The sequence below is a fragment of the Triticum aestivum genome, chromosome 6D, assembly GCF_018294505.1.
Source record: "Triticum aestivum cultivar Chinese Spring chromosome 6D, IWGSC CS RefSeq v2.1, whole genome shotgun sequence".
In the NCBI taxonomy this organism is placed as follows: Eukaryota; Viridiplantae; Streptophyta; class Magnoliopsida; order Poales; family Poaceae; genus Triticum; species Triticum aestivum.
The window spans coordinates 224,420,110-224,432,953 of record NC_057811.1 but is presented as its reverse complement, the minus strand read 5'-3'; the positions used below and the strand labels follow the sequence as shown (position 1 = coordinate 224,432,953).

Below are 12,844 nucleotides of genomic sequence, written 5' to 3'. Positions count from 1 at the left end.
GTGGTGAAGCGGGAGGAGACGTTGAGGCCCAAACATGTGTCAGGACCCCCGGCTTAATCGGCATCAACTCTTAGCGCCGGATCCAGGCTACCAGTGCATCCAAAGGAGACAACCATCATCAAGCAAACCTCTAAGCCTAGGCTCCCCTCCAGCCTAGAGCCAATGGCTGGGCCCAACCTCCCTTCCAGCCCCAAACTAATGGTTGAGCCCGAGCTCTCATCCGCATTGGCGCATGAGCCCGAGCTTCCACCCACCCATGCTCCTTTCCAACCAAAAACAGGCGACCAAGCCCAAGCAAGCTCTCATCTAGGCTGGTGTCTGAGCCCGAGCTCTCATTCGACCTCGAGCAAACCAAAGAGCTCGAGGAAGCGTCTCCGACTCTGGGACGGGTTGTACAACGTCCTGTCTACTTTATCAGTGAAGTCCTGCGTGATACCAAGTCACGGAATCCAAAGATCCAGAAGCTGCTCTACGCGATCTTGGTCGCATCAAGAAAGCTGCAGCATTATTTCCAAGCCCATAAGGTGTCCGTCGCCACATCCTTCCCGCTCGATCGCACCTTTCACGACCATGAGACCATCGGCCGCATTGTAGAATGGGTGATCGAGCTCGGGGAGTTTGACCTTCATTTGATCAGCTCCCATGCCATCAAAAGTTGTGCCCTTGCCGACTTTGTGGTGGAATGGACTCGTGTGCCCAAAGACAAGGTGGAAGAACTATTCGCGGCCCCAGGGCACGAGAATCACGAGCACTGGACAATGCATTTCGGTGGATCCTTCACGCTCCTAGGCACGGGGGCTACAGTTGTTCTCACCTCTCCAACGAGCGAACAACTCTAATACGTAACACAACTCCTTTTCAAGGATGCTACCAATAACATGGCCGAATACAAGGGACTGCTTGCCAGCCTCCGGGCGGCAGTCTCCCTCGGAATCCGTTGCCTACTCGTCAAAGCTGACTCGCAACTACTCATCAACCAGGTGTCCAAGGAGTACCACAACTACTCATCAACCATACGTCCAAGCAGTAGCAATGCTTAGACCCACGGATTGCAGCATCCAAGCCCAGGTCAAGAAACTGGAGCGGCATTTCGACAGCCTGCAAATGCAGCACGTGAAGCGCCACGAGAACCGAATCGTTGACCACTTGTCGTGACTGGTTTCCCGTCAGGAGCCGATCCCAGTTGGAACCTTTAAAGAAAGGCTCTTCCGACCGTCTGTCTTGACCGCCGATCAAGACAAAGGAGCTTCCTCTTGCTTCGGCGAGGCTGCAGAGGTGTCGCCTTCTGCAGGGAATCAATAGATCAAGAACACAAAGCAGGCGTAGGGTGTTACACGTCGCGGTGACCTAAACCTGAGTAAAAAAAACTGGGTTGTCGGCTGAAGTAATTTGAAGTGTTTTAGCCCTGGCCGAACAAAGAAACACCGTCGACAAAAAGGTCACGATGCCATGCGAACCATTGTGCTTAGGAATAAACTTGCTAATATTTTGAACATTTTACATATTTTATCTTAGAAAGTTTTGGCAGGTTAAAAAAATAGATTCATCTCACAAGTTGGGACATGTTCTGCTTTGAAGTTTGAAGAACAAGTTTACATGATAAAAACTGAGTGAAAAACAAGGACTGATTTGCACATAGTAGTGACCTTTAATCTACCAAGACATCGGCTTAAGACAAGATGTTTCTCACTACCACAATTTCATTGTTTGTGCATATGGTTTAGCATGTGATAATCATAAAATGTATTGTGTGTTCCATAAAGAAAAAGAAAAAACAATATCCCATGTGCATTGGTATGTGACATTGTTGTTTGCACTACCTCGAGGAATCAAAGTTCACAAACATAAATTTCGAATGCTCACTAGGAGAATATTTTTCGAAAACAAATCCTTATGGGCGTGTTTGGTTGCCTGCATTCGGTCCAACCAGGCCCACGCGGGAAGAATCCGGCCTGTTTGGTTGCCCGCATACACTATTGGGCCTGCATCGCACGAACTTTAAAGCACCTCTGGGCTTGTCTCGCTGGGAACGCTCAGATCGGCAGTTTCTCCAGAGCCAGGCCCGCTCGATGCACGTGAGCGGCAGGGACTGCACGCGCGGAGCCATGCTCGAGAAGCCGCGTTGCTTCCCGAAGCGCCGGCAGTTATTACCCTCACCGCCCCCTCACCACTTCGTATCCCCTCTGCCCACTCTCACCGACGGCGGCAGTAGCGACGGCGTGCAGCAGATCGGAGAAGAGCAAGGCGACCACCGGCTTCCGCATCATCACCTCCGGCACAGCAATGGCGGTAAGCACTTTTTTCACCTCCTCACGTACTCATTCGCACTCAATCCGCGTTTAGGTTCGATCCGCATTAGGGGAATGGGGAATCGAGGTAAATAGCCATAGGATTGATCATAACATCGTCATGAGTTTGTGGTACCGATGGATTTGAGGTTACCGATCGGGATTGAGTACAAGGGTAATGTGGATTGGGGGGAAATCTTACACGGTAGTTCTAGATCTTAGCCTCGGCTACCCTAGAGGCGTTTGGAGCGGCGGTTACCCTTGCCCTTGTTCTTCTCCTCGAGCTGCACCACCGTCTCTTCTTGCTCGCCGGAGTCCAGATCAATTGGCATGCTTCGGTGTCCTGGCTCCGGCGCCCTTGCAACCATCGCCACCGCAACTTCTTCTTCCACCTCCATCGCCACCACTTCTTGTTCCTCCTTCACCACCACCACAGTCCCTATCGTGAAGTACATTGCGGCACGATGGTCATGTGGACGCCTGTACTCTCTGTACTTGGCCCCCTTGACCTCTGCCGGGCGTCGCCGGAGTCGGCCTGATTCATGGCCCAGCGAAGATGTCGATGACATAGCGCCCTTCGCTAGGTCAGGAATCAGCGTCTTCAACTCCTGCAAGGTGATCCTTGCCCCTCAGCTTGAGTGCATCCCGATGCCCCTGGACTTCACCAAGCACTTCCCGGCGGTGCCGCAAGAGTTCAAGCTCAGGGCCAACACCGGTTGCTCATGGAGGGTGACGTTCAAGCTGCTCACTCCGAACATGCTCAAGGTCATCGTCTTCAACGACGAAGGCATTGAAGTGGTCACCAAGTGCAGCAAGCATGACGAGGCCTTCACCGTCAACGTCTAGGACTGCCCTTCCTATGCTCCATCTGGTTTAGTTTCTTATCGTACTGCTTTGCATCCAAACTGATATGTTTAAGTGTGGCACTTTATTTAAACTGCGGCTAGCTATGGTTTAAACTATCTTCTGTTGTGAGTGTATGATTGTTTCTTCACGCCGTTGTGTGTTGGTAACCCCGCCAACAAGTTGAAGAGGTTACCAGACAATAGTTGTTGCATTGAACCAAACACCGAGTAGTTGCGTGAGCCGAGCCAATGCAGGCAACCAAACGGTATGCCAAAATTGCTAGCCTAATGCGAGAGGCCTAAATGCGGGCAACCAAACAATGTGCAGATGTCGACTTTTGGCCTGTTTTCCTTCAACCAGGCTGGGTTGAGCCAGGCTGAGCTAGCCAGGCCCGGCTCCTACGGCAACCAAACACGCCCTATCTGTATCTACTAATTTATCCGTATTGATGTGAGATTGCATGATAAAATTCATTCGAGAATTATCTTCAGTCACAAATAGAGGAGTTTTATCAAGCAATAATTATTGGGTTACCACTTAGGCTCTTACCATCAAGAAAAAACTATATACAATGAACTCAAATCAGCATGGATTCAGAATTCGAATTTATTAATTAAGTTTAGAGACAGAAAAGGGAAATAAATTAACTTGCATTCTTCTTACTAATTAGTGAGCGGAGCACTTACATGGCTAGCGAGCATATAAATTAAAAGGTTAAAAGCAGCACCAGCCCATGCCGTCTCTGTAATTATGCCAGCCGACCTTGTGATTTGAAGGTAGAGTGGTATTATTCGAACGAGCCGAGGCACGTACTGACATGTAACAATAACCATCAGTATATCTTTTGCCTCCATAACCTTGGAATCTTTGAGATGGGGTAGCACTAACAATACAAAAACCTGGTTATTGAAATGATGTCGTTATTGTTACATATTTGTGACAAAACAGATTCTAAAAACGCAATATTCCGCATTTGTTTCATTCAAATTTAAGAATAGTATCACCCAGTTAAGAACAGTGACTGCATTCAACCTCTTTTTTATGTCATAGGTGGAAAGTATCTGCCCTTTTTGGCATGTTCTATAAGTATCCCAAAGCTTCAATCATACCAAGTAAATGAATAGTACAGCATTAGCTTATAACTCAGCATGTTAAATACAGAATGCCCCAAGTAATTATTGTCTCTTATAATTCCCAGAGGACAACATTCCCTTGGTTGATGTTCTCTTATCAGCAGTTATAATTACTGTGCATAACCACACTAAACATCTCATCTCATTGATGCGCTTGATTGCATAGATGCTCCATAAGTCCATATCTTTGTGCATTCTGGGCCATTAGGCCCCATAAATTTTAGGTACACTAAAATAGCTAACGGCAACAGTTCCTACTGCCTTCCTAATAAATCATACATGAGGAAACTAGTACAAAAGTGCATGCATACAACTAGTCTTATTGGATCCTAACAAAACCATCAGAACTACAAGAAGCACATGATGTTCAACTGTTGCAGGTTAATGCAGAAAATGGCATACGAAGTACCTGAGGGAGGGGCATAACAGCTAAAAAATCAATCAGAAAGTATGTAGTTAGATAACGCTTTGCTATTGCAAAGGTGTCTTCAACCAAGACACCACGACCAAATACTCTGGAAGGAGCAACAAATCCTGTTCTGAACTGAAATATTATATGGAGCAAATAGAAGATGTCTGTGAAGAAGCGCAGGATACTTGCAATGGTTGCCAACTTTTTGTCCAGATATAGGCAGTTCTTGACACCATCGATCACTGGGATATAAAAGAATAGTGGGTCCACAGAAACTGCAATTAGACATGATATCACAAATATCTTGTTCCATCTTTGCAAAAATGGCCCTTGAGGATCAAGAACTCTTGTTTTGGCCTTCCTTTCCTCTGGTGTTGATTTGTTCAGGGTTTCAGGGTGTGAACTGTTCCCTAAGAATGAGAAGGCTCCTAGAGTCTTATCCTTTAGTGAGTCAAATGCAGTATGCCTTCCTTCTGAAACTATCTTATCTGACCCGACAGAATACTCTGACCTCCAGTCATGAAACCTGACACACACACACACAAACAGCTAAGGCTACTTGTCAGAATAATGCGCAGGTATGGATTCTTATTTTGGCAGCTCTTTAGATATAATAACTTCGGAATCTGTCAAACATGAACTTTTTGTAAACCATAATGAAGCTGACCTCATATGTTCCCAGTGGAGTAGGTTTTCCTTCGAAATATGAAATTTTCTATTTCTATTTTAAGACACCAAACACTCTTCAGTACAAGGGGGGCATAGAAACTAACCTCACATATCTCTCCTCTCGGAAAGCCATTCAGTCTGCCTAGCACCAGCAGATAGAACAGGACTAGGACCACGATGGGTCAAATCTTCAAGTGCAGCACTGAAGTATCATATCTCTGATGATCACAGCAAGAGATGAGTAAGCGACCTAGAAAGGCATCAACAGCAGGTCGTTATAAATTCTTTATAACATAAAAGTACAGTAAAGGGGAGAAAAAAATCTTAGGGCTGAAGAATCAACGAAAGAAATTTAAACTGATCAACATGACCTTGTGTAGCCTGAGAAAATCCAACTGTTCAATTCATTATTTAAAGGGCTTGCTGTGAATACAAAAAAAATGCTAAGTCATCCTTTTTTTTCTCGAATACGCAGGAGTGTGCGTACTATATATTAAAGGAAGAGGATGGGGACAAGAACCCCTCCACGTTGGCGTTTACATGTTACAAAGATACATGAGAACCAACTCCACTGACACAGCCGAACACTAATCTAGCCTAATTCCTCCCCTCAGCCCACCGAACTAGCCCTCCGAGGATAGGCTCCACATCTCCTTTTAGGATGCCCGCTTGCTTCCATGCCCGTCCTTCGGTGTCAATTCTGTTTGCAAGTGCTCTAAAGGAGAGGGGGGCGCCCTCGAAGACAATCGCGTTTCGGTGCTTCCAAATTTCCCAGAGCACAAGAAGTAAGATGGCGCGTGCTTCCTTTGCACCTTGGCCTTGAGTAGTAGTGACGGCACACCAGTCTCGCAGCCTCGAGCCCTGACTCGGCATCCACTGTGGCCTATGGAGAGCTCCACACATGATAGCCCATACTTCTCTGACGAAGACGCAGCCCAGAAGGAGATGATCAATGGTTTCCTCGTGCTGATCACAAAAGGGGCACGCGTCCTAATGATCCAGCCCGCACCTAGCAAGTCTGTCCGAGGTCCAACATCTATTGTGCATCGCGAGCCAAAGGAAGAAGCGGCACCGTAGTGGGGCCTTGGATTGCCATGTGAATTGTGCTGTCGGCTCCACTTCACGTCCTGCGAACCTGGCATCATATGCAGAGGTCACTGAGTATTGCCCATTCGCCTCCCAGCTCCAAGTGATGCGATCATCCTCATGCGGCATGAGCACTGTCCTGGTAACCCGGTCCCAAAGGAGCATATATTCGTTTAGCTGCTGTCCAGTGAGATCGGGCCCGATGTCTAAGGCCCAATGGCCCGTTGAAACCGCGTGGTGAACTGTCTGTGCTGCTCACGCGCTAGGTGCAACGATGGCGTATATGGACGGGGCCACGTCCTGAACTGTAAAGCCATCGAGCCACCGGTCTTCCCAGAAGCAAGCCCTCAAGCCATTGCCAACCACCGTTTTTGCCACGGCCCTGAAGAGCTGCCTGGACTCCTCCGGGACTGCTATCTGGAATTCAGCCCACGGTCTAGATTGATCAATATGCTGGAGCCATAGCCATCTAGATTGAATGGCAATGTTCAGCCATCGGAGGTTGGGCAGGCCCAGGCCTCCCGCCCACTTAGGCGCACACACAGCCTCCCAGGCCACTCTACAATGGCCACCATTCGCGCTCTCTCGTGCACACCAAAGGAACCCTCTGCAGATTTTCACCATGGCCTTGATCACTTTCTGAGGGATGTCAAGCACCATCATCGCATGAATCGGTGTGGCACAAAGGACCGATTTGATTAACAATAAGCGTCCGCTCTTAGGCATAGAGGCAGCCCTCCAAGTTGGTAACTTGCGCGCAAGGCGGTCCACAAGACCCATAAGCTGAGTCGACGTTTGCTTCCTTATTGATAGCGGGAGGCCAAGGTACTTGCAAGGATATGTGCCCGTCGGGCAGCCCAGGAATCGCTCCACCCTCTCCATATCAGCTGTAGTGCATCTGATCGGCAATGATGTACTCTTGGTGAGGTTCACTCTAAGGCCCGATGCGTCGCCAAAGCACTGAAGGATCCAGGCACTGTACGAAGATCCGCTTCGAGCGGTTTGATAAAAAGCATCACATCGTCAGCAAACAGCGATAGCCGCTGTTGCATCCCCGATCTGGCCAGCGGAATCAGGAGAGCACGGGATGCCGCCAGTTGGAACATTTTGTGCAGCGGCTCCATAGCCAAGATGAAGAGCATCGGCGAGAGAGGCGCGCCTTGCCTCATGGCCCTTGCATTGTATATGGGCCTGCCAGGGTATCCATTTACCATAACTCGCGTAGAGGATGTAGCCAGGAGTCCACAAACCCACTCGATCCACCGCGCACCAAAACCCATCGCCCGCATCACCTCCAGGAGAAAAGGCCATTGGACCGTGTCGAATGCTTTCGTGATGTCAAGTTTAAGCATGATCGTGGGCTCCCGAAGGGCGTGGAGCCGGCGTGCCATGCATTGGACCAGCATGAAGTTGTCGTGGATCGACCGTCCCCTGATGAAAGCACTCTGGTGTATGCCAACAAGCGTGGGCAGATCGGAGGCCAACCTGACAGCCATTGCCCTGTCGAAGACCTTTATCGCCCCGTGCATGAGGCTGACCGGCCGGAAGTCCTTTAGATCCACCGCTGCATCGATCTTGGGAAGTAGAGTAACAATGGCTTTGTTGATCGCCGGCAGTCCCCGCATGTCACCTTGGTGGAAGAGGCCCATGGCGCGCATGATGTCGCCTTTGATTATGTGCCGGCAGGAAGCATAGAACCTACCGGTGAAGCCGTCCGGCCCCGGCGCCTTGTCCATGGGCATAGATTTGATTACTTGCTCAATCTCCTCCTCCGTGAAGGGCACCTCAAGGTGTGTCAGGTCTCTATGAGGCAGGTTCAGGACGTCCAGGTTAAGAGCCTGCGCCCGCAGCGGGGTCTCACCCAACAAGCGATTGTAGAAATCATCCACCATGCATGAAAGCTCGTCCTGGCCCATGGCGACAGCCTCTCCCTACTTGAGAACGGTGATCATGTTACGCCGCTGGCGGTGACGGGCGTGCCTGTGGAAGAACTTGGTGTTCGCGTCCCTATCGCGAAGAAAGAGGAGGCGGGAACGCAATCTGGCAATCGTGCGCTCGAGGGAGGATAGTCCCAGCAGCTTCCTTTTCAAAACCTTGCGCTGTTCCCGCTCCTGAGAGGAGAGAGCTCTTGTGTCCATGGCAGTACATTGACGCACAACCGCACGTACACTCATTCACATAGCGCCCACAAAAGACCAGATGCACAGAGAAGTCACCACAGGAGCCTCACTGTCGAAGAAAATTTCGCCTCCTGCTGCAGAATATTCCTGTGACACACAGGGTGTCAAACCCAGGGTTTGATCCATGGTGGGATAGGGGTACAACCACCCTCCTAACCATACAACCACAGGTTGGTTCTCCACTAAGTCTTTTCTCAGCACTTAGCAGACGATCAAACGCAGGTACATAAAGAACATACTATTAAGTAATTTTTAGTGTGACACCGCTGAACGAGAGCGGAAACTACTCCCAATTCCTCCTGGACGGGTTAATGGCGACCCCATTGCTCACCGTCGGGGCTTGGGGCGACCAGCTATCCCTGTTCCTGTTAATCCTTGCCATCGACCCCATTGCTCACCGTCGGGGCTTGGGGCGACCAGCTATCCCCGTTCCTATTCATCCTTGCCATCGACCCGCTTCAACGTATACCTGATGCTGCTGCCGCCTTGGGGGCTCTTTCCCCTCTACCAGGGAGGGACATGATGTTGTGGGTCAGACTCTATGCTGGTGATGCCATCATTTTCCCAAACCCTTACCGTGGCGACATCAACAACCTTCTCCAAATCCTCGAGCAGTTTGGGCGTGCTACTAGACTTTGCATCAACCCATCCGTTGCCAGGGCATTGACCTTGATGGTATCCTTAAGGGGTTTGGCGGCAGCAGGGTAGGTTTCCTGATCACCTACCTTGGGCTGCCGATCACTCTATCAAGGACAAGGCGCGTGCATCTCCAGTTCGTCCTTGGTCGGATCAAGGCCAAGATGGCAAGATGGAAGCTCATGAACCATGCGGGCTGGCGGGCTCTCCTGCGCTCCCCATCTTTGCCCTGCACTCCCCGTCTTCGCCCTGACAGCAATCCGTGCTCCCCCGGGATTTTCCAAAGAAATCGACAAAATTTGTAGAGAATTCCTCTGGGTGCACGAGGAGAAGCTTGCTAGTTGAAAGTGCAAGGTCAAGTGGACCTCTGTCTGCTCGCCAATTGCCCTGGGAGGTTTGGGCATCCACGACCTCGACAAGTTTGCGCACGAGCTATAATTGCGATGGCTCTGGCTTAGCTGGCAGGCGCCCTCATGTCCATGGGTGGGCTCTGACTTGCCGTGCGACCAACAGGACCGAGACTCTTCATTGCAGCCACCTCAGTCAATATCAGGAAGGGCAAGCCCACCTATTTCTGGGAGTCAACCTAGCTATGCTCTACCCCCCTTTGCCTGATGGGGCCAAGGCTCTACGTGCGGTCTAGAAGAAAAGCTAGATCGGTGCGTGAGGCCCTGCTGAATAACAAATGGACTCAGGCATCAAAAACCAACACCTGACGGAAGAAAACATCGCTAAGTTCCTTCTGATTTGGAACATGCTCAGAGCGTCCGCCATTGTCCTTCACCCGGACATACCAAACGAAATTTTTTTGAAGGTCTCGAGCTCGGGCTCATACAACGCTGCCCCGGCATATAAGTTACAATTCTTGGGAGGAACTAGATCGCCCTTCCGTAGCCTGTTCTAGAAGGCTTGGGCTTCGCGCTGCAAGTTTTTCGTATGGCTTCTGCTCCAAGACAGAACTTGGTGTGCTGATCAGCTGCTACGTCGTGGCTGGCCGAATGAATACTTCTGCCCTCTCTGGACCCGGAATCTTGAGACCTCCATGCACCTATTCTGGCAATGCCCAGGGGCAAAGGAAATTTGTAGGCGGGCCTCGCTCTGGCTGGGGTGTTGGGCGCTGAACCCCCAAGCATGGCCGGAGGTTAAAAATTCACTAGGGTTTTGGGAAGCGATCTCAAGCTCAACGACAGCAGACAATGCTAAAGGTGCCAAATCCCTCATGATCATGATCACTTGGGAGATATGGCTGGAAAGGAACAAACACATTTTCCGAGACGAGATTTCTTCCGTAAACACAATCATGACACTCTTTGGATTCTCGGAGAATCGCAAGAGCAATCTGCATGCAGCACCCCTTCGGTGATCCGCCCTGAAAAGATCAGCATGCTGAGCAACCACTTCTCTTTTTTTTGGGTTGCTACCCCCGTCTCTGGATTCTTGGAGAATCGTCAGAGCAATCTGCATGCAGCACCCCTTCGATGATCCGCCCTGAAAAGATCAGCATGTCAAGCAACCACTTCTCTTTTTTTGGGGGGGGGGAGGGGTTGGTACACCCACCTTTTCTCCTTTTATCGCTTCTCCAACTATGATGATGTAAATACTGCTCCCTACATATCAAGCTGCACACTACTAAAACTAGGTAGAGGCGTGAACTGACTCGCATGAAAAGTGGATCGTCCAGTGCCGCTCCCACGAGCGACGCGGGCGAGCCCTTGTGCCGACAAAACTCAGCCGCCTCCCATCCTCTCCTCTCCTACGCCACCGCCAGAGGGCAAAGCCGGCGGCAGCGAGGTTGCTTGTCCTCTCAAGGGATTGACTGGCAGCACAGGACATCTAGGCTTCGCGTGGGCGTGGGCCTCTTCATGGCATGCGGCGGCGCGGCCGCGGGCTTCCAGCGGTGGCTTTGATGTCAGGCTGCGGCGTGACGACACCTCGACTGCAAGCATCCTGCAATTGCACAAGTGCGAGGCGGTGGCACGACAGCTTGGAGGCCCGACAACGAGCATGCTTGGGGCGCACACGGTGCTCCGGTCGGGAGGCGTGGCGCCGATCTGGCGGTTGTGCGCTCCTGATCTAGTGTCGGTTGCGCTCCGCGTGAGCACGCGCTGGCAATGTTGATTTGTCTTTCGTGCTCCAGTTTCGGCCATGTTGGACCCTATGTCGACGAGCCTAGGCAGGGCTCTCTTCTGCGAGGTTGTAGTTGGTGGTGTGTTCTGTCATCGATGTGATGACCACTCCAGCCTACGGCGGCGACCTCGCTGCGGATTGTGGTGGCCACCAAAACGTCTTCATGAGGGTTCCTCTCTCCAGATCAGGTGGCTTACTTTGGCGATGAGATGCAAACAATGGACGATAGCATGACACGGAGGGATGGTTGTGCAATGGCGGCGGTCACACATCGCATGTAGCTACTGGGATCGCTAAAAAGTGGTGGCGACAACACATAAGTGAAATCGATGGTGGTGCACAACGGCGGCGGTCACACATCGCATGTAGCTGCTGGGATCGCTGAAAAGTGGTGGCGACAACGCATAAGTGAAATCGATGGTGGTGCTACTCGAGCACCCGGTCTGGAGCTCCAGGGTGAAAGCCTAGGTCTGACCCGAGTTGGTTATATTTCACAATGGTGATGTTTTTACATTGTTACCTTGTTGAAGGCATTGCTCGGATATGCTCGGACTGGTTCTAGCCTTGGGTGGTTGGATCCGGTGACATTGGCGCTTGAGCGTCACTCCCTTTCTGAAAGTTGCTGCTAAAGAACATCTTCGTCCATGTGATGTCATGAGATAGTTGGTGCAGATATGGTCATTGTTATACTTTGTCGCAGATCTGATCGCTTGGGGGGGAGGGGGGCAGGGGAGGGGTTTCCTCACCTACTCATAGCTTTGGTGTTATATCGTGTTTTTGTGTGCATACCCTTGGTGTTGGCTATGTGCATCTTAGTTATGCAAGGACTGGGTGTATGCTCATTGTGTTTGTATTCTCTTGATGCTTCATTTTAAGCCAATAAAATTCACCATTTGTCCAAAAACCTATCACAATAAAAAGCCAGCGGTTGCTGGATCTTTCAAAAAAGAAACAAAAAACTAAAAACTACTCTCAATTCCACAGCGACAAAGCAATTTCTGCACCTAACCACTCTATGCCGGCGAACCAAGTCGGCACTCCAGTGACTCCCTTTCACAACAACAAGGTGCCACCACGGGAGATCACAATTCGCAGCACGCTCTTGACCCGCCCGCACAGAGAAAAAGCAACGCACACGCACCGGGCAGCTCGGCGGCGAGATCGCGGCACCGGCAAAGCAGCACGCTAGGCACCTGATGGATCTGAAATAAGCGGCGAGCAGAAATAACAGATCGGAGCGACGCGGGGACGGGGGCAGCAGGATACGCCACTGTAGCAGCAGCAGCACCACGAGGCTTACCCGGACGGAGGGTCTGGGGAGGTGAAGCGTCGCCGAAGAGGGGGCGAGGTGGTGATGCAGTTTAACCAGTGGGGTGGGTATCGACGACGGGGACTAGACCGGGGTAGCCGGACGCGCTCGCGAGGGAACGAAGCAGTCAGAGTCGGACGACGTTTGGCCGCCCTGGA

General features: G+C 50.8%; 1 protein-coding gene across 4 annotated transcripts in view; it reads right to left on the bottom strand.

Annotated features, from left to right (window-relative positions):
* The window catches only part of LOC123144515 (cyclic nucleotide-gated ion channel 1), a 47,766-nt gene extending 34,928 nt beyond the window's left edge, over window positions 1–12,838 (bottom strand). Inside the window, exons 1-4 of one of the 4 annotated variants that reach the window (XM_044563699.1) lie at window positions 12,678–12,838; window positions 5,453–5,598; window positions 4,677–5,205; window positions 3,821–4,033 (exon numbers count right to left, since the gene is read on the bottom strand). In XM_044563699.1, the coding sequence (XP_044419634.1) occupies window positions 3,821–4,033; window positions 4,677–5,205; window positions 5,453–5,481 (771 nt within the window). In that variant the 5' untranslated portion in view covers window positions 5,482–5,598; window positions 12,678–12,838. Of the gene's footprint in view, window positions 1–3,820; window positions 4,034–4,676; window positions 5,206–5,452; window positions 5,599–12,518 lie in introns of all 4 variants that reach the window. The other 3 variants (XM_044563701.1, XM_044563702.1, XM_044563703.1) reach the window with 3 other exon arrangements.
* Window positions 12,839–12,844: the final 6 nt, after the last annotated feature.